The sequence below is a fragment of the Gossypium hirsutum genome, chromosome D10, assembly GCF_007990345.1.
Source record: "Gossypium hirsutum isolate 1008001.06 chromosome D10, Gossypium_hirsutum_v2.1, whole genome shotgun sequence".
Taxonomy (NCBI): domain Eukaryota; kingdom Viridiplantae; phylum Streptophyta; class Magnoliopsida; order Malvales; family Malvaceae; genus Gossypium; species Gossypium hirsutum.
The window spans coordinates 3706856-3727173 of NC_053446.1; the positions used below are offsets into that span (position 1 = coordinate 3706856).

The 20318-nt window shown below is 34.6% G+C and overlaps 3 protein-coding genes across 3 annotated transcripts; 2 read left to right on the forward strand and 1 right to left on the reverse strand.

Annotated features, from left to right (window-relative positions):
- Positions 1–413: 413 nt before the first annotated feature.
- LOC107913787 (beta-amyrin synthase) lies at positions 414–5377 on the forward strand. Its single transcript, XM_016842419.2, has 17 exons — positions 414–647; positions 733–918; positions 999–1088; positions 1185–1467; positions 1620–1786; positions 1877–2065; positions 2422–2541; positions 2636–2758; positions 2851–2973; positions 3227–3325; positions 3411–3467; positions 3758–3804; positions 3894–4037; positions 4150–4327; positions 4532–4615; positions 4738–4821; positions 4970–5377. The coding sequence occupies exons 1-17, from the start codon at positions 444–446 to the stop codon at positions 5081–5083; spliced, it is 2292 nt and encodes a 763-aa protein (XP_016697908.1). The 5' UTR covers positions 414–443; the 3' UTR covers positions 5084–5377.
- Positions 5287–6976, reverse strand: LOC107913792 (uncharacterized). Its single transcript, XM_016842425.2, has 4 exons — positions 6508–6976; positions 6226–6413; positions 5986–6148; positions 5287–5803 (listed from the first exon to the last, which is right to left on the reverse strand). The coding sequence occupies exons 1-4, from the start codon at positions 6586–6588 to the stop codon at positions 5567–5569; spliced, it is 669 nt and encodes a 222-aa protein (XP_016697914.1). The 5' UTR covers positions 6589–6976; the 3' UTR covers positions 5287–5566.
- An 884-nt stretch (positions 6977–7860) lies between these two features.
- On the forward strand, positions 7861–9068 carry LOC107915214 (uncharacterized). Its single transcript, XM_016844379.1, has 5 exons — positions 7861–7948; positions 8035–8162; positions 8230–8318; positions 8437–8573; positions 8725–9068. The coding sequence occupies exons 1-5, from the start codon at positions 7861–7863 to the stop codon at positions 9066–9068; spliced, it is 786 nt and encodes a 261-aa protein (XP_016699868.1).
- The last annotated feature ends 11250 nt before the right edge of the window (positions 9069–20318 follow it).

Here is a 20318-nt window from a genome sequence, read left to right on the forward strand (position 1 = left end):
TACATTAACAGTGTGAAAACGAATTAACCCTCATTTTCTGTCTTGTTCTTTGTATGTCCAATTGCGTAAACGGATGAAAAACAGATTATTTATATAAAAAATTGGATTTGGATATATAACAATTATAATCTCAATTCACAAAGACGAATGAATCATGTGAATCAGGACATGCAAAGCATAGTCGAATGCTGGAAAAAGAAATGATTAAAATCATAGTGGGTTTAACGTTGATAGCTTAAAATATAGTAAACGCTGCTGTCCTTCAAGATCTGAATCATATATTAACTATGTTATCATCTACTGTTCTATTCTAACTAGAAAAATAAATAAATAACAAGAATGGGTACTGTACAGTGAAGATGGTGATTTAATGCACCTCATTAATAAGGAAGAAAAAACAGTCTCAAGTGATCACAGAAAAGTTGACTTTGTAGAGCAGCAATATGTGGAAGCTGGAGATAGCTGAAGGCAATGGTCCATGGCTGCTTAGCACTAACAATTTCGTCGGCAGACAGATTTGGAAGTTCGACAATGAAGCTTCCCCAGTATCAAATGGACAAGGAGCCCAAACCCAATATTTTCATCCCAATTTCAACTCACATCGGCATCATGTTAGACCAAGCAGCGACGGACTTAAGAATTTTCAGGTCAAGTTTCTTAGCTTTCCATGTGTTTGGTATTTTGCTTACATCAAACTGTTTTTCTTACTATTAGTCTTGATTGAAAATACAGCTGATTAAAGAAAACAACGTAGATTTAAGCATTGGACCAGTGAGATTTGAAGAAGATGAAGAAGTGAAAAATGAAAAAGTCGAAATTGCTTTAAGGAAAGCATTTCGATTCCTTTCAGCTACCCAAGCTTCGGATGGACATTGGCCTTCAGAAAATTCAGGCCCATTGTTTTGCTTACCTCCTTTGGTATGTTTTAAAAGTACAGTAGCCATTGGAAAATGGTCAAATTCTGGGTTCTTACGGCTTTTAAAACTTTTTTTTTTCAGGTTATGGTGTTGTACCTTACTGGAACAACTGATATAGTTCTATCTTCAGAACACAAGAGGGAGATTCTACGTTATATTTATAATCATCAAGTAATAAATTTATGAAAGATTTCTGTAAATGAAAATCGTCTTTAATTTGTTGGAGATACTTAGTAGTCCTATTTTTTTTTGGGTTCACCTGGCCAGAATAAAGATGGAGGATGGGGTTTCCATATAGAAGGACATAGCATCATGATGAACACGACCCTGAATTATGTTGCTCTCCGTTTGCTTGGAGAAGGAACTGATGGCGGCAAAGATAGAGCTGTCGAGAAGGCTCGGAATTGGATTCTTGATCATGGTGGCGCAACGATGGTACCCTCATGGGGCAAAGCTTATCTTTCGGTACTAGGATTATATGAATGGTCAGGGTGCAACCCAATGCCCCCAGAACTATGGCTTCTCCCTTCATATCTTCCTTTGGGACCAGGTAAGTCCCGAACACTAACAGGAATAGTTTTAGACTGTAAAATGGATGAGAGCACCAATAATTATATCAAAAGAAAACAAAAAGCTAAACTGTTTTTTTCTTCTATAAGCTGACAGTTGATTATATATATCTTACCATTGATGTGCATTCAGCGAGGCTATGGTCTTACATGCGCAATTTTTTTGCACCATTGTCTTACTTGTATGGGAAGAAATTCGTGGGTCCGATAAGTGAGCTAATTGTGTCATTGAGGGATGAAATTTATAATCAATCATATGATACGATAGATTGGAATAAAGCTCGCCATTTGTGTTCAGAGGTTAGTATTGTTTGTAATATTCAATGGGTTAGAGCTTCCTAAAGGCATACAAGTCTTATTTGTTTTTGTTTTGAAACTATATATATGTAGGAAGACGTGTATTTGCCATTTCCCAGGGTGCAAATTCTTCTTTGGGACTATCTTTATTACATTGTCGAGCCGGTTCTAAATTGCTGGCCATTCTCCATGTTAAGAGAGAAAGCTCTTCAGATAGCTATGAAAGTAGTTCACTATGAGGATGAAAATACTCGATTCTTAACTCAAGGAAGCACCCAAAAGGTATCTCTATATATACTAGTAATTTCTCACTCAAACTTGAAAATTTGATCCGATCCAAACCCTGAATAACTTGAAGCCGAAATCCCCAGAATTTGGAATGACCAGAATAAATAACCAAAGGAAAAACCTGACTGTCAAATTGAATGACTTAAGCCCCAAGCAACCTGAAACCGAAACTAACTCGTACATAAAATGATCCAAAAAAAATTAAATATAAATTAACTCAATTCAAAGTGAACCGATTCAAAACCAACCTGACTTGCCGAATTGATGGGTCTAGCCCTATGCCAGTGCTGACATTGGAGAAGGCCAACTGGTTCCAAAATACTGATAATCCAAAATGCTACAAAATGTAGGTTCTGAATATGATGGCCCGTTGGGCAGAGGATCCAAATCCAACTTCAGATTCACTACAATTTCACCTGGCAAGAATTCCAGATTTCTTATGGTTAGCTGAAGATGGAATGAAAATGCAGGTTTGGTGATAAATTTGATAATAAATTTTCATTTTACAACCTGCACCTATTGAACTGCTGATTAAATTTTGCTAATTCCATTGCATTCGTGAAGTTAAACGGTGGTAGCCAGTTCTGGGATGCCGTTTTGGCTACTCAAGCAATCATCTCAAGTAATCTAACCGATGAATATGGTTCAACTCTCAGAAAAGCGCATGAGTTCATAAAAATGTCACAGGTTTCTGCCTATTTCATCCCCTAGTTTTTTTATTTCTTAATAAACTAACCTGTATTAGATGTCTAAATCAGCTGACTTTGTTTCTTGCATAGATTCTAGAAAATCCATCAGGTGACTTTCGAAGTATGTACCGCCATGCAAGTAAAGGAGGTTGGCCTTTCTCCATTCCAGATGAGGGGTGGCAAACCTCAGATGGCATAGCTGAAGCTTTGAAGGTAAATTATCTCCTGCATCAAGGTCTGAAAATAGAAAAAGGAAGTTACAGATGTTAAGATCCAATTATTGTACTTGTTGGATTCAATTTTTGTTGGTCTGACTTGAAATACCCGAGTCTGGCACCTGCATGTAATACATATCCTTACATGGATACAAGGATTGTTCCTCCAAGAAAAAAAGTTTACATACCCGTGTAGGACGCATACCTGTGACAAAACACTCAAACCTGAGTCCAAGCATGATTCTTTGCAGGCAATACTCTTACTCTCACAGATGCCACCAGAAATCGTAGGCGAAACAATTGAAGTAGAGCGGTTGTATGATGCTGTAAATGCCCTCTTGTCATTACAGGTACGAAAAATATCTAAAAGAAAAACCTTTCTGCATATTCATGTATTCTTGGCTTTGATTTTCCATTTTCATTTGTTCTCATCAGAGCAAAAATGGTGGTTTTACTGCTTGGGAGCCAGTAAGAGGACCTCAATGGATGCAGGTAAAAGTTATCAAAATGTACATGTCCTTTTTCCAGTTCATGCTCAATTCATGCTCTGCTGCTTCATTCTATTATTCTAATCTATATTGCTCTGAATTTTCATTTTTCTTGATCTCGACACTCCTGTCCAACACATTCAAATATGGGTATAAAGTTATAACTAATACGTCAAAACTTTTTTAAAAATTGAACATACCCATGTCCCACACATTCATACTCTAGTCCGAATAACATAGATTCTTACGCGGAGTAATTTTTTTTAAATTTGTGGGATCTTTTTCATTTTTCAGAAGATAAATCCGACTGAACTATTTGCTGCTGCAGCAATTGAGCGTGAGTATGTATCATCAGTGATTGCATTTTTATGTTATTATTGATGCATCATATTAGAAATTTTCTATAACATTAGCCATTTGGTGATCATAGGTATGTTGAGTGCACTTCATCAGCCATCCAAGCTCTTGTGTTGCTCTCTCATTTATATCCTCAATACCAAAAGAAAGAAATCAAAACTGCTGTGGCTAAGGCAGTACAATTTGTTGAAGGTTCACAAATGGAAGACGGTTCTTGGTGATTTTCCGTTCCTTTCTCGTAGTTGATTTTAAGCAAAATCATGAATGGATAATGGGAAAGAAAGTTAAAATAGATATTTAAGCTAAGATTATCATTATTGTGTATGCAGGTATGGAAACTGGGGGATTTGCTATACATATGGCACATATTTTGCTTTAGCAGGGCTAGCAGCTGTCGGTAAGACTTGTCAGAACAGCCAAATTGTCCGTAGAGCTTGTCAATTTTTGCTTTCAAAACAGCAAGAGTCTGGTGGATGGGGAGAAAGCTACTCATCATGCCTTAATATGGTAACTGTCACCTTATTCCTATGTTGCATACTCAAATCTATGTCTAAGCTAGGGAGCATGAATTATGTGAGGTTCAAGTAGATATTGCTGTAATTGTTGCTTTGTTGGACATATAATTAGCAGTTTTCCTTAAGAAACTATGGTGTTTTCTAAAACAAAACCGATATTTAATATTTCTAAGTGTTTTCCCCTCAATATGAACAGGAATATAGATATTTAGCTGAAGGGAGCTGCTCACATCTTGTGCAAACTTCATGGGCAATGATGGGTCTGATTCATGGAGGACAGGTAGGGTTATGGGAAATAAATTATGCTGATATTAGTGGTTAAAGAAACATGATACCAACCCTTAAACATAAGAAATTCAAAGCAAACCTCAATTCCTGCTCCGTATGTTTCTTTCTAACTAGGCTGATGTCGATCCGGAACCTTTACATAAAGCAGCAAGACTATTGATTAACTCACAAATGGAAAGTGGTGAATTTCCTCAACAGGTATGCCAGACATAAATCAGATCCTTCTTGCAAATTAATGCATCCATTGCCAAAAGATTTGGCGTCCTTTCTTATCTAAATGATCAATATCTAAATCGAACACTAATTAATAGTGCTTTTCTCTAACCTACAATATTGGTTTTCACAGGAACTTACAGGGGTCTGCTTGAGGACTTGTATGATACATTATGCTGCGTATAGAAATATATTCCCATTATGGGCTCTAGGCGAATATCGAAGGCATGTGCTCTTGCCTTCATAAGCGATATAGGTTCTCACAGGATCTAGGAATTATCAGTACCGTTAATTGATGCTTACTTAGTATTTTTTCTCTAATCAAATCAAAAAGTTTTCAGCCCTTTCGATGTTGTATATATGATTCCTCCAATAAACTTGTAAACATTATGCTGATGTCAGTAACTCAGGCTTATTTAAGGGGTATAAGAAAGAAACAAAGTGAGCAGATATTGTAAAAGGAAATACCATATTCAAGGTGTAAAACTCGCAGACAAATGAAAATATATGCATGGTTCAATTGACTTGTTTTCAGCTTTTACTCCTGATGACTCCTTTGATACGGATTATAAATCCACAACATAGATTTAATTCCAAGTTACAGTTCATTACTACCAAAAACAACAATGAATTCAATCCTATTGCATGAGAACTCAAAAACTGACCCGGAATTATGGTAGAAATTTGATTCGACAACATGACTCATTCTCATGAATCTGCTATATTGTTATCAGACACCTTTGCTATTGCCAGACTGGATTGGTTTCCATCTCTCTGGACTTCGTGCAACCAGCATATTCTCAACCTGCTTTTGCAACTCTGCTCTTCTTTGGTGATTTGAAGCTAAGGTTTTTGTTAAACTCTCTTTCATAGCCAACAGTTCAGCCCTTTTCATCTCTGCCTCAGCTATCTCAGAACTACTCATATAACCATTGTTGCCTGGAAGTTCCATAAAAGTTGACTTCAGCTGCAAGAAACATCGGTTAAAATTGACAAATTCCATGAAACCAAGTTAGGAAATCGAATGGATACATTGCTCAATTTGATCAATTAAAAATGAGATTATATTTGTAACTTCAACAAGCTTCTTAGTAGTTCAAATTTAAGATTCTTAATTTGAAAGTCTCAAATTCAAACATTTCAATTTACCTCGTTTACACTGTTCCTCAATTCTTGCACTCGAGTTCGAGTTTCCGTCAAAAACCTCTTCACATTCTCTCTAAACTCATTCATTTCTGAAATTTTCAATTCGTAAAACTTATCTCTCTCCTTCTCCACCTCTTCAAGCTCCTCAATCTCACTTTTCACAGCCCTAAGTTTCAACGCAATGCATTTCAGTTCAAAATTTAAACTATAAATCTACACCGCTAAACACATAAAAAAATTTACTTCAATTTTCGAGAACTAGAATCATATTTGGTGTCGAGATTTTCGATTTCAGATTTGAGAGCAGAGATTCTAAAGTTTTGTGATGCGATCTTTTGATCAAGAAACAAGCAACTTCGTTCCATGGAACCAATACGAGCCAGCTTCGATTCCAAAACCTGAGATTTGTGCGCTTGCAGCTCTTTCTCCGCCTGTGTATTAACAAGAAGAGACACAAAATTACGACTTTCTGGCTCTGATTTTACCGGGAACCAAACAAAAAAAAAAGTGAAGTTCAGATTTTACCAGGAGGAGCATTAGACGTTGGTTTCTAGAATGTTCCATGTGTTCTAGTCTTTCTCGAAACGCAGAGGAAAGCGCCATCATCGCCTATTGGAAAGTCCTAATGTTCTAAGTATCTTCTAAGCTGCAGCGTTTGAATTTGTTTGTTTATATAGGGGTCTAAAATTGGGTCGCTGTGCACATTGGTCCGGCCCGGTTCCAGGAGCAAAATTTGTTTGTTTGTTTGTTTCATTGCCCCTCAGTAGTTTGGTTGGACAAGCCTGTTCATTCTCCTCCTAAGTCTTTTAACTTTTGAGCTAAACATAGTAATATTTTGAAGATTGTTGTTGATTCTTGGCAGGAAAGAGTCACTGGTGATCCTATGTTGCGTCGTCTTTTCATCAAGTTGAAAAGGTTAAAGAAGCTTTTAAGAGCTATAAGTTCTAAAGCTTTTGGTAATATTTCTTGTTGGGTGAAAGAGAAGCAAGTTGAATTAGAAATATTGCAGTTAGCTGAGTTGAGTGAGGAAGCTATTTGTGGGGATATTGGGCAAGTACAAGTTGAACTAAAAAACCTGAAGGACGCTAAGGAAGGGTTCTTTCGGCAAAAAGCTAAAGTTCTTTGGCTTAGGGACGGGAACCAAAGTACCTGGTCTTTTTCATAATGCAATTGCTGTTAAGAGGAATAAGTTCACTAACAAAGTCCTGTTTGATGATGCAAGGAATAAGTTGGAGACTCATGAGATGATTTCCTCTAAGATTATAGAGTTTTATAAAGGTCTCGTTGGTGCTGCTGTGTCACTGACTGTCCTGATCAATTCCTTGATGAGCTCTTTCCATGTTCTTTATCTCTGGATGCTCAAACTAAACTTATTAAGCTTGTTACAAGAGATGAAATTAAGGTTGCTATATTTGAGCAAGGGAATGACAAAGCCCCTAATCTTGATGGCCACACAGCATTTTTCTTCAAATCAACATGGAGCATTGTAGGTGAGGACTTTCTTACTGCTGTTCAACATTTTCTCAATACTTTAGAGTTATTAACTGCTTTTAATGCCACTATTATTACTTTGGTTCCTCAATGTGAGAATCCAAGTCATATCAAGGAGTTTAGGCCTATTTCTTGTTGTAGTTCTGTCTACAAGTGTATTTCTAAGGTTTTTGTGAATAGGATTACTCGATATTTGCCTGAGTTAATTTCTAAGAGTAAGAGTGCTTTCATCAAGGGTAGAAATATTGTTGACAATACTTTGCTGCCTCATGAGTTTATGAGGGGGTATTGTAGAAAGCACATTTCTCTTAGATGCACTCTTAATGTGGATCTTCAGAAGGCCTTCGATTCTTTGAGCTGGGAATTTAATTTTTCTGTTTAAGAGCTATGGGGTTTCCTACACAGTTGGTTCAATGGATTTCTGTATGCATCACTTCTCCTAGATTTTCTATCTCTCTTAATGGGGGTCTCAATGGTTTCTTTAGAGGGAGAAGGGGAATCAGGCAGGGAGACCCACTGTCTCCCTACCTCTTTGTTATTGCAATGAATGTTTTTGTCTAGGCTTTCTTGAAGTGGCAGCCAAGCATGGAGTCTTCAAGTATCATCCAAAGTATGTTAGAATGCAACTTTCACACTTATCTTTTGCAAATGACCTTCTTATGTTTGCAAAAGGTAATGTTGATTCTGTTGTGAGCATTTGGTGCATTTTGCAAGAGTTTTATTGATTCTCTGATCTACAACTCAATGCTTCTTAAGAGTGAGTTGTTTGTTGCTAGTGTGTCTGAAGAGAAACTGGGGGTAATCACAAGTATCATTGGTTTCAAGATTGGCAAATTACTTGTGAGGTATCTGGAAGTGCCTCTTGTGTCTAGGAAGTTGTCTTTTTCTGATTGCGGTCCTTTGATTGAAAATTTTGGCTAAGGTTAATGGTTGGTCCACTAGACATTTGAGTTATGCTGGTAGGCTTCAACTCATCAAAGCTGTTCTTTTTAGTATTCAAGCTTACTGGTGCATGCGATTTCTTTTGCCCAAAGCTGTCCTTAAAAAGGTTTCTCAGATTTGTGTTAGATTCTTTTGGGAGGTAGGGACTGCTGCAACAGGTGCAAGAGTTTTTGGCAACTGATATGTTCTCCTAAGTCAGAAAGAGGATTAGGTTTGAAAAACCTAAAGTGTGGAATAGGGCTTGTATTTTGTAGCAAGTTTGGAGTATTCTTGCTGGAGAAGGCTCTCTTTGAATTGCATGGATCAAAGAGTACATTTTGAAGGGGAGAAGCTTTTGGGATATCAGTCCTAATTCTGTTAGTAGTTGGAATTGGAGAAGAATGCTCAAATTGAAGGAAGTAGCTGCTTGTAATGTCCATAATTTCCCTGTTGATATTGTAAAATTATGGGAGGACATTAGAGTGAAAGGTAGGAAAGTTTCTTGGCATAGGCTACTATGGTTCCCACTGCATATCCCTAAACACTCCATTATTGCTTGGATGGCAATACTTAACAGACTTCCCACTAGAGACAGTTTAGTTTCTATGGGTCTTACTGTTGATGCTGGTTGTTTACTCTGCTCCAGGTTTTCCCTAGAAGTCGTATTTCTTTGACTGTGGATTCTCTAAGAAGGTTTGGAAACTAAAATTGCAACTATGCAATGTTCTATATGTTCGTAGAACTGTAGGTTCTTGGAATCAGGAATTAACTTCGGCATTATCTAAGTTCAAAGGAATATTCTATATTGTTGCAGTCTTGAAGTTGGCCTAAAATGGTGATGGAAAGTTTATATTTATAAACATAAAAAAGTATAAATATTTCCAACTCATAAATAAGAGAATAATACGCTCTAGCGTATTCGAACCTACGTCCTCCTACGTTGCCAACAATATTTATACCAATTAAATTAAGACTCAATCAGCATGATTATACTATTATTAAATTTACTAATCATACTCAAACATTTTATTCACATGTTATATATATTCTTAGAACTCAAGCTTTTTGTTTTCTTAAAAGGGAAAAAATACACTCATGACCATTATTAATCTATGTAGGCATTAATATTAATATTTTATTTATGACCAGAAGTAAAAAGAAAAAAAAAAGAATTTATTCAACTCAGTAATCAATTTGGTTGAATTTGTCACTCTTAAATTGGAATTAGAATGAAATAAAGGGGATTCCGCCCCTTCTTGGATCAATGGTATAATTCCTTTTTAGTACTTCTTAAACATTACTAATTTAAGTTCTAATATTTTTTAGCTGTTGTTTTAAATGAGAAAATTGCATATTAGCTCCTCTCATAAATTAACAGTATAGTTTAATACTTTTTAGCCATTGGTTAAGGGCTAGTTTAGTATTACTTTTAAGAAGTGCTTTGAAAAAATTAGGTTTAAAATTTAAGTATTTAGTATTGCTATCAAAAAGTGCTTTTGAGAAATAAAATGTTCATTTGAGTCATGGTGTTGTAAAGTAACAACTAAGCATTTAAATAATGTTCAAATTAGTTAATATTATGATATTTTAATAAGAATATAAAAAATAAATTATTATAATTTGTTGTTAATATGTTAATATATGAAAAATAAATTCTAAATATTTTTTAAGCAATTAATCAGAGAAGGGAAAGTACCTTGTATTGAAGGGGTAAAAATGTAATTAAACTGTCAAAAGTACTTTTAGAGGAGGAAAACTAAAAATTTTAACTTTTCCATTGGGGGATGCTTTCGAAAAGCCAATAATTTCTTTCTTTTGCTTCAAAAGTGTTTTTCATGTCAAAATACTTTTAAAAAGTACTACAAAACACAGCTTAAGTAATAAAATTACATTGTTAATCCTTCAAATATTAATAATTCAATTTAAGCTATTTTAATACATAACTTTTAACTTTTTAACTCTTAATTTCCTTTTTCATTTTATCTCCTCCTCCAATACAAAATTTTTTACTTCATCTCCGACAAATAAACTCTCTAAACTTAACAAATTTAAAATTATAAAATCAAACCCATTAAACTAAATAAAGGTGGCTTTGGATGGGCTGTACGTTTGCTTACTGTTAGTATAAAAATAGCAGTGGCGATGAAATTAAATACTGAGACGATATTGTAATGTAAGACAAAAAGTAAGCTAAATACACGACACCCACCCAACTGTCCATTCAAACTCAAACTAAAAGTTTGCCCTAAACAAAGTATCTAAACCTAGCAAATAGTGTCCTATTAGACCCAAGTAAGAAGTAGCAGAAAAAAACCTACCCTAACTGTAGAAAGAACTTCCATTTCCATAGCACCAAAACTACCAAATCCATGTAGAAAAGGAGCGAATCTTACATTTATAAGAGCATCTTCCTCCTATAAAGTTCATCTTTAAGAAAAAGTAAACACAAATCATGACTCAGGATTTTTTATTTTTATTTACTTTTAATTTAAACATGCAATGTGACCCGTTTTTAGACATGAAAAGAGTGGATGAAACCCTATCTTTTTGCTGCCATTGTTTAAATAAATAAATAAAAACCCTTTTGCTTTAACCATTTAATTCCATTATTAGAAATTTAGTACTATAAAAGAAACATCATATGGAAATCCACCTCATTCAAAGCAATGGTAATGTCCTTAAAATTGCAACTATGGTTTTTATGATGCGGTTGTTGGTCATAAAAGATCTTCATGAATAAGGAAATAGTACTTTGATTAGCATATGCGGTTGGGGTTGAATCATTCATTTTTCTATTCAATATGTATGTTCGGGTCTCATAACTAATGTTTTGGTAAATCAATCTTGAATGCATAACATAAAACAGCAGTGGCTTCAAAAATTAGGATTTAAATCCTGTTTGTTAGGGTCGTCTCGATTAAGCAACAAGTAACAAAAATAACGGAATAAATTGAGAAATTGAACATACAAATTTAACGTGAAAAAATCCCTCCAAAGAGGATAAAAAAACTACGAGCAAAGATAATTTTACTATAATGGCAAAAGAATGAATAGTACAAAAGATGAAGATAAAACTAAACCCCAAAAACCCGAAAACAAAGAACCCTCAAAATATAAACACAAAATTCTCTAAATGTGTTATGAGTTCTAATCTCTAATGGGTGTTTTTTCTAAGGTTGTAAAAGAGCCTATTTATAGGCTAAATTCATATGTCAAATAATAATAAAATAATCTAAACTAACCAGTGTTTAACTGAAATAAATAAACAGAGTTTAACTAAAAGATTATTTTTTAAATTTGACTAAAAATAGGAGTCATACTTAACACTGTTATTATCCTCGCCCTCTCTCTCTCTCTCTCTCTTTATAATGTACTAAAAAATAAAATATTTTTAGATACATATCTTCTGTTATTTACTTTATCGATATTATTCAAGGAAAAAGCTGAAAAAAATTGAAAAGTAGGCCTTTTTTTCTCTATTTTTAAGAAAATAAATCGATTTTGGAGAGAGAAACAAAGCTGATATGTTGGAAAACACTTACTTTTGACTCATCAGCTCCTATTCACATTTGTATTTTTATTTCATGTTGTTTTAAAATTTTTTAAAGTTTTTAATTAATTTTTTAGTTAATAAATATGTTATAAATAAAGGAGTTATTAATTAAGAATATTTTTAACATAATGATATATATAAAATATATTTTTTTCTTATATGATTACATATTTATTATTTCATTTATATAAATAAAAGAGTTATTAATTAAAAAGATGAATTAAAAAATTAAAAACAATATATTTATTAATTAAAAATATTAATTAAAAATTTTAAAAAAAGTTTAAAACAAGATGAAATAAAAAAAAATATCATTAACATTTAACCACCTAAGTGAAAAAGCTAATGTATAACAAGAAAACGAGTTTTGTAGAAAGTTTTTTCCGACATGTTAGCTAAAGAAGTATTTTCTTTTTCTCTCTAAATCCACTTATTTATCTAAATTTAAGAAAAATATGACCTACTTTTCTTTTCTTTTTTTAACAGAAAAACCGTTTATAGCAATTGGGCCTGAGTAGCAAACAGGAGAAGTCCATCAGCAAACAAACAAACCAAAGTAAAACAAAACTCAAAACAAATTGGAAAAAACAAAACAGCAAAAAGGAAAATTAAGAAAAAAACACCGTCTTCTCCGTCTCACAAATCCTCAGGCGCTAAGTGACTCCACTAAACCCCAATAAAATAAACGGTTAAGATCCTTCAAATCCGACAACAACCGGAAAAGAAAGCGGTCGAGAATGGTCAACTTGTATAAGTAATTCTCAACTCCATCACTGAAATAGATAAAGGGTTTATGGAGGTCGCCCACTCCGACGATCAGAATCGGCCACTTCCAGAACTTTCAAAGGCGATGCTCCACCCAAAATGAATCCCCTTCTGCTCGTATACCCTCAACAGCCAATGCATGCGCAGCTCCATTCCCTTCTCTCGCAATGACTGGAATCGACAGCATTGAAACTTTCTGACCAGATTCTTCGCGTCCCAGGTAAATGGCCTAGTCTCCGAGTAATCCTCGCTTAATTTTTTTAATATTATTTACCACCAATCTCGAATCACTCTCAAGAATCACCTTTGAAAAACCCATATCCAGGGCAAAATGGAGCCCATGAAGAACAGCAATCGCTTCAGCTATTGCCACCGAATGAACCAGATTATGTCTTTGAAAACCCGACCCCATTATAAATCCCTTATCGTTTCTAATAATAAAACCAGTCACTGCTCGATTTTTGACGATCGACAACCCTGCGTCCACGTTAATTTTTAACCATCCTTGCGGAGGAGGCGACCATTTTACCATGGATCTCGGTTGAGGGTGCTCCAACCCATAACTCCTAATGAAGGTAACAATTTCCTCTAAACTTTGCACCTATCTTTCATGAACAAATTTATTTCGAGAGAACCAAATCGCCCAAATTGTAACAGCAATTAATCATTTCTTGTTCTTTTCAGAATTTTCCAACAACCAACTCAGCCACTCATTGAAATGCACAATTGAACTCGGCCACTGGACATCTAACTTTGACCAAACTTGTGCCGCAAACAAACAATCCCGAACAGCGTGAGTAGAAGATTCACTCCCCTGACCACAACACTGACAACAATTATCAGAAGACAATATCCTATAATGTAAGTTTTGAAAAGTAGGCACATAATTTTGGGCAAATTTCCATAATAATATGCGAATTTTTGAAGGGCACTCTAAACTCCATATCTGCTTGAATCTGTTTTGCTCGTTGATGCTTACATTTGAGTTCTCCAGTAGCATTTTATATCCACTCTTCACAGAATAGATACCAGAATTTTCGCTACACCACACTACTTTATCTGATTGTTCAGTAATGGAAATAGGTAGACTCATAATCTGGTCAGCTTCCTCCACTGAAAAAATTGAGTAAATAAGATCTCTGTTCCAACGATTAGGTCCCTTCAAAATTAAATCAACCACCCAATCCAAACCATCCACCCCATCTGTAGAAATAGAACGTTGAGCTTTTCCCGGCAGCCAATAATTCTTCCAAATTGACACCGATGTTCCAGACCCGATTCTCCACTTCAAACCAGACCCTAACAGGCCTTTAGCACACCAAATACTTCTCCAAACAAAAGATGGATTCACTCCTAAAGAGGCTTCCATAAAATCTGGTCCCCTATAGTACTTCGCTTTGAGCAGACGCGCAAGTAAGGAACTCGGATTTTCTATAAGCCGCCAACCCTGTTTAGCAAGTAGTGCAATATTGAACTTTGCCAAATCTCGGAAACCCATCCCGCCCTCCTCTTTCGGTACCGCCAACTTCTTCCACGAACACCAATGAAGTCCTTTTTTCCCTACTTTCTTTTGCCACTAGAATCGAGCCATAATCGCTTCTAAGTCCCTACAAACTGCTGTCGGTAACAGAAAACAATTCATAGCATAAAGTGGAATAGCCTGGAGTACAGCTCTGATAAGGACCTCCCTTCCCCCTATGGAAAGTAATCTCGAACTCCAGCTAGAGATTCTTTTTATAAGCTTTTCTTTAAGTTCCTTAAAAGCCCTCTATTTGTTACGCCCCACCATTGATGGAAGACCAAGGTAATTCTCCAGGTTTTGATTCCTACTAACCCCCAGAACCCTACAAACCTCCTCACTGTTTGACTGATCAACATTGGAACTGAAAAATAGCCTTGACCTGTTAAGATTGACTTCCTGACCAGAACACATCGCGTAGGCTTCTAAAATTTCTTTGATCACCATTGCTCCATTAGCAGTCGCATCTCCAAAGATAAGGCTATCATCTGCAAAAAAATAAATGTGTGATTCGTGGGGCTTGCCTACTAACCCGAAAGCCATTAAGAACTCCCCTTGACACAGCCATTATAAAAAGAGTCGACAAACCTTCACCACATATGAGGAATAAATAAGGGCTGATAGGATCCCTTTGGCGAAGGCCCCATGTCGGGAAAAATAACTCGCCCACCTCTCCATTCATAACCACAGAATACGAGACCGATGTCACACAAACCATGACTTTCTCAATCCACCTATCGAAAAACCCCATCCTTCAAGGCATAACATGCACAAAATTCCATTCAACCCGGTCATAAGCTTTGTTCATATCTAATTTTAAAGCAAATGACCCTTTCCTCCCATAACGTTTTCGCTTCATAGAATGTAAAGTTTCATGTGTAGCTATGATATTGTCCGTAATGAGTCTTCCCAGAACAAAAGCACTCTGTGCTTCATCAATACATACATGGAGTATCTTTTAAAATCTATTAACCAGCAGTTTTGAAATGATTTTATATAAAATATTACAAAGACTAATGGGTCTAAATTGAGTCATGCACCGAGGAGAACTGACCTTGGGAATTAAAACAATTCTGGTATTACTAATTTCAGCCATATTATGCACCCCCTGCAACATCTCGATGCAAAAATTAGCGACATCTTTTCCCACAATATGCCAAAACCTTTGGCAAAAAATCGCCCCTAACCCATCTTCGCCCGAAGCTTTTAATGGGCTCATAGTTTTAAGGGTTGAACACACCCCGTCGTACGTAAACCGCTTCTCAAGGTCTTCATTCATCTGTTGAGAAATACATGGCACAACACCATCCAAAATTGAGCTTGGATCCCAACACTTTTCGCTTTAAATAAATCAGTAAAATAATCGGTGGCCAGTCGTAATAAAACATCATTGTTCACATAACTATTACCCTCGCCATCCACTAATTCTTCCACCTTATTTCTCCTATACCGATCCGTTGCTGATTGGTGAAAAAAACGAGTATTCTTGTCCCCATTTTTCAACCAATTCGCTCGAGCTCTTTGTTCCCAATAGAGCTCTTCTCTGTCCACCTCAATATTAATCTGCAGTTTAGTCTCCACAATGTCCCCAAGAATCTCGTCCGTAGGGACTTCTTCATTAAGTCGGAGTAACTGTTTTTCCAACTCTTTCTTCGTGATCAATTTATTCCTTCTAATACCCTTAAACCATTCCTCAAGGCCCATCCCTATAGCCTTTATCTTATTCGGAACCGTCCCCACACTCTCAGCCCATATTCTTTTAACATCTTCTTCACACGAGTCTTCCAACAACCACGAAGCTTCAAACCTAAACTGCCACTGCTTCGAATGATGTGTCTCAAAATTTGAATTAAGCAACAGAGGGCAATGGTCTAAAAAAGCATGAGACAGATGATTTAGTTTAAAATTGGGAAATAAGTCCCACCAAGGACGATTCGCAATACCTCTATCCCAACGTTCCCGAATATTATTAGCTCTCCTACGTCCTTTTTCCCAAGTAAACCATTGGTCACTGAAACCAATATTAATTAAAGAAAAGTCATCCATCGCTTCTCGAAATCTACACATTTGTCTTTCCCTCCTTGGCAGCCCCCCTTTCTTTTCAGTTGAATACGCGATTTCGTTGAAGTCTCCAATAACTACCCAAGGAATCTGTGGGGAATCATTCAGAGTACGAAGAAAATTCCAAGATGCTTCACGTAAATTCTCCTCCGGTGCTCCATAAAATCTTGTACATCTCCAAGATCTCCCCTCCGAGTCCTCATCAATCATAACATCAATATGTCTATTCGAGAAAGAGCGAAGAGAGACTTTGCAATCATTATTCCAACCTAACGATAAACCCTCGCTTCTACCAATTGAATCGACATCAATTCCATTAAGAAAATCGCACTTACGCCTAACCTTCTCCATCTGACAGCCTTGAAGTTTTGTTTCAATTAAAAACACCACCGTGGGGCCTATATCTCTCAACTTATGCCGGAGACGATTGACAATTCGAGGTCTCCCCAAACCCCGAACATTCCCGCTTAAGAGTTTTATTTCTCTCGGCTGGCCTGTTCAGTAAGGCCTGCCGATCTTGAATTATTATGTACTTGCAAAGAAGTAACGATAGTTTCATTCGAATCATAATCAGAAACTCGTGAAACAGTAGTGTGAAATCTGGGTCTTTTGAGTCAATCACTGTACAATATTGGACTATTAACTTCTTCATGCGCGACCATCTCCTCATCAAATTCACCATTACCTAGGGTCATAACCCCCATATTAACTGGGCTTGAATTAACACCAGTTTTTGGGCTTGCATTAACAACAACCTTTCCTTTGTCTTGTGCAGAAATAGGAACATGATCTTTCTGCCAAATCCCCCCATTCACTCCATTAAATCCCATAATTGGTGACGGAATCCCTACCTTCCATCTTTCCCCCATTGACCCCGTCTTACCAAAATTAGCCTGGTTTTCTCCATCGTCCTCCACAAGCCATTTACTCTTCCATGATTGGTTTCTTCGTGATTGGGCCGTAAAGAGATATCCCACTTGAAAACGTCTACTGACTGTGGCTGCAGAACTCTTAATGGACAAAAACTCTCACCATGTCCTAATTTTCCACATAAAAAACAAAATAAAGTCAGCTTTTCATACTCAAATCTTACATAAACAGATTCGCCGTTTTTCAGCGCTATTCTCTTTTTTCTTTTAAGAGACTTCCGGATATCCACTTTCACTCTGACTCTCATAATTCGTTTATGTCCCAACTGAACAGCAGCAGAATCATACTCAATGAATTCCCCTATGAAGTTTCCCAGTTGTTGCGCCACAGCATCTGCCATAAAACCAAGAGGGAGATTATATATTAGTATCCAAAAATCCACCCAATGCAACTGAACACTTAAAGGATCCTCGCCCAGTTGCAATCGATGGATAATCAGGAGATGAGAATTGAAGTTCCATGGCCCATTCTTTATTACCTTCTCCACATCCACTTCATGATAAAATCGAAATAAATATATTTCCTGTCCCAGATCAGAGATTGAGACCCCCCTATAGGATGCCAAACACTTGCTAACGTCGATTGCATTGCTTGAAAATGAACAACACTAGAAGTAAGAAAAGCTCCCACTAAACAGTTCACATAGGAGATCTCTTGATTTGTCGCCTCCCTCTCCAAATGAATAATTTCATCTTCTTCATCATCCAGAGAAAGCCCCGCCATTGAACCTTCCATCAAAAAACAAAAACCAAAAGAGACAACCAGAAAAACCAAAAGAGCGTGTCAACAAGACAGAGAAAAAAGCGTGTCAAAAGACAGATCTAAGTAATTCTAAAGATAAATTCACTATATACTGTTATATTAGCTTAATAATGTGATATAAATATTTAGCATTTGGGATCTGGTTTTCATCTTTTTGCTCAGTTTCAGGCGTATTATCTTTCGTTTTAAGGGTTTGCTGAGCTTATAATATGACCTACTTTTCTAAATATGTTTTAAAACAGACATTTTTTTCTTCTAATTTACCCTATTATTAAGTGCTAAAGAAATTAATGAAGAATAATTCTAGTAAAGCTTGATTAGCTTTGTCCAGAGGCTAGATTACTTATCTAAACTTGAAGTTGATATGATATTTAAGAGGATTCAAGTAAAAATATTAGATTCGGAAAATAGATTTAGCAAAAAAAATTTTGCTTGTTTTAAATATGGATTGAAATTTTCTAATATTCAAAGCTCGAGCTTGACTCAACTTATTTTCAAGTTTATAATACTTTGTTTTTCCTTTAATATAATGTATTATATATTTTATATCACATGAAAATTTAAATATATTATATTATTATATTTATTAAAAATATGTTATATTAATAAAAAGAAAATAATACAATGATGATAAAATAAATGAATATATAATTATTGATGATTAAACAAAATATTTTTAATAAAAATAATATGAATGTGATCTAAATAAAATCAAATTTGAGAAACTATGTATATATTAATACAATGCATAAAGGACCCACTTCAATCTAATATATATAATAATGATTATTCTTGAAAATTAATAATTATTTTTATTATCTCTTCCTTTAATGTGTGTATTAATAATGATAATAGAGGCTCTGATTAGCTTATAAAAGAATCAAAATTCAAGCCTATCTGGGTCATGATTAAATCTTCCCTTTTGTAACAAGCAAATTACCAATTAATTAATTAATTATGATTACATCCCCACATTTAGGATAATATAAAAAAAAAGTCGCCGCTACCTATTAAATTATACATAAATTATGATTTAATATATAATTGTATACATAAAATTTTGATTTGATCCAATTTTTATAAATTATTAACCTAATTAGTGATATAATATAATTTTATGTTTATATATTGCATACATAAATAATTATATTTATTTAATATAAAAATGAATTAATGTATTTATTTCTTTAAATGTGGATGATTAAATCAAAATTAGAATTTTAAATATATATTTGGACCACAATTAAAGTTTCACATGTATAATTGTACCAAACTAAAATTTATGTATACAATTCTACGCTAATTTTGAGATTTTTTTAAATTTTTTTATGGCGAAACCTTTATTTACTCTGCCCACAAGTATATAAACGCTAAAAGTGATTTCTTTCCTTTTTTTACCCTTATGGACTTTGGTTTGAATGTTTGTAATTAACTTAACTTAGGGTACCCAAATAATTCTGCTGTCAGCATCCAAAGGAATTTTAATCCCTTTTGAAATTGATAATAAGCTTAATCTTTTCTAAATTAAGTGCTAAAGGACAATACAATAAGGAATTCTAATCTTTTGTGGATTGATTTGCTTTAATCTACATGCTTCCAACTTCTTTTTTGTAATTAAACCATATTGAATGTAAACCTCGGAATAATAATTTATTTGAACTTTTAATTTTACAAAAAAAATTATTATTATTATTATTATTTTTAGTTTTTAATCTTTAAATTTGTATTATTTATCAAATCACTCAAAATGGAAAGAAAAGTTAGCGTTGTTAACTTTAAATATGTTAGTAATTAATTATTTTTTTAAAATTAAAAATATTAAAAATATTTTTAAAAATAAAATGTATAAAATTATTTTAAAAATTAATTAATTGCTAACATGGCATACACATGGATGGTCACATTGATGCCACGTCAACAAAGTTAATATAAGTTAATTTTTCCATCCATTTTGGGGTGATTTGACAAACAATGTAAGTTCAAAGGTTGAATGAGGTGAAAAACTAAATGGGGGATAAAATGATTGGTTTTTTTTATAAAATTAAAGAGCCGAATAAATGATTATGTCAAAATTAATAACATATTGTGAAAAATATTTTTTTATAATTTAAAAATAAAATTTTAAAATTTTTTATAATACATAAAATTATTCATAGTCATTCTTCTACCTATAAATAGAAAAATAATACGTTTAAACACACTTAAATCCACATTCTGTTAATAATAATGTTCATACCAATCGAGTTAAGACTCAATCAACTTTTCCTACCTTTATTTCAACAGCCTATTTTTTAATTTTTAATAGTGGGGGTGCATCTAGACCATGTTCGGTGA

Coding starts and splice junctions, on each gene's coding strand:
- LOC107913787 (XM_016842419.2), top strand. CDS start 444: ATGTGGAAGCTGGAGATAGCTGAAGGCAATGGTCCATGGCTGCTTAGC. Junction 1,089..1,184: donor GTTATATTTATAATCATCAA/GTAATAAATTTA, acceptor TCACCTGGCCAG/AATAAAGATGGAGGATGGGG. Junction 4,328..4,531: donor ACTCATCATGCCTTAATATG/GTAACTGTCACC, acceptor CAATATGAACAG/GAATATAGATATTTAGCTGA.
- LOC107913792 (XM_016842425.2), bottom strand. CDS start 6,588: ATGATGGCGCTTTCCTCTGCGTTTCGAGAAAGACTAGAACACATGGAA. Junction 6,414..6,507: donor AACGTCTAATGCTCCTCCTG/GTAAAATCTGAA, acceptor GTTAATACACAG/GCGGAGAAAGAGCTGCAAGC. Junction 5,804..5,985: donor TGAGGAACAGTGTAAACGAG/GTAAATTGAAAT, acceptor TGTTTCTTGCAG/CTGAAGTCAACTTTTATGGA.
- LOC107915214 (XM_016844379.1), top strand. CDS start 7,861: ATGGGGTTTCCTACACAGTTGGTTCAATGGATTTCTGTATGCATCACT. Junction 8,319..8,436: donor ATTGGCAAATTACTTGTGAG/GTATCTGGAAGT, acceptor TTATGCTGGTAG/GCTTCAACTCATCAAAGCTG. Junction 8,574..8,724: donor GGTAGGGACTGCTGCAACAG/GTGCAAGAGTTT, acceptor CATGGATCAAAG/AGTACATTTTGAAGGGGAGA.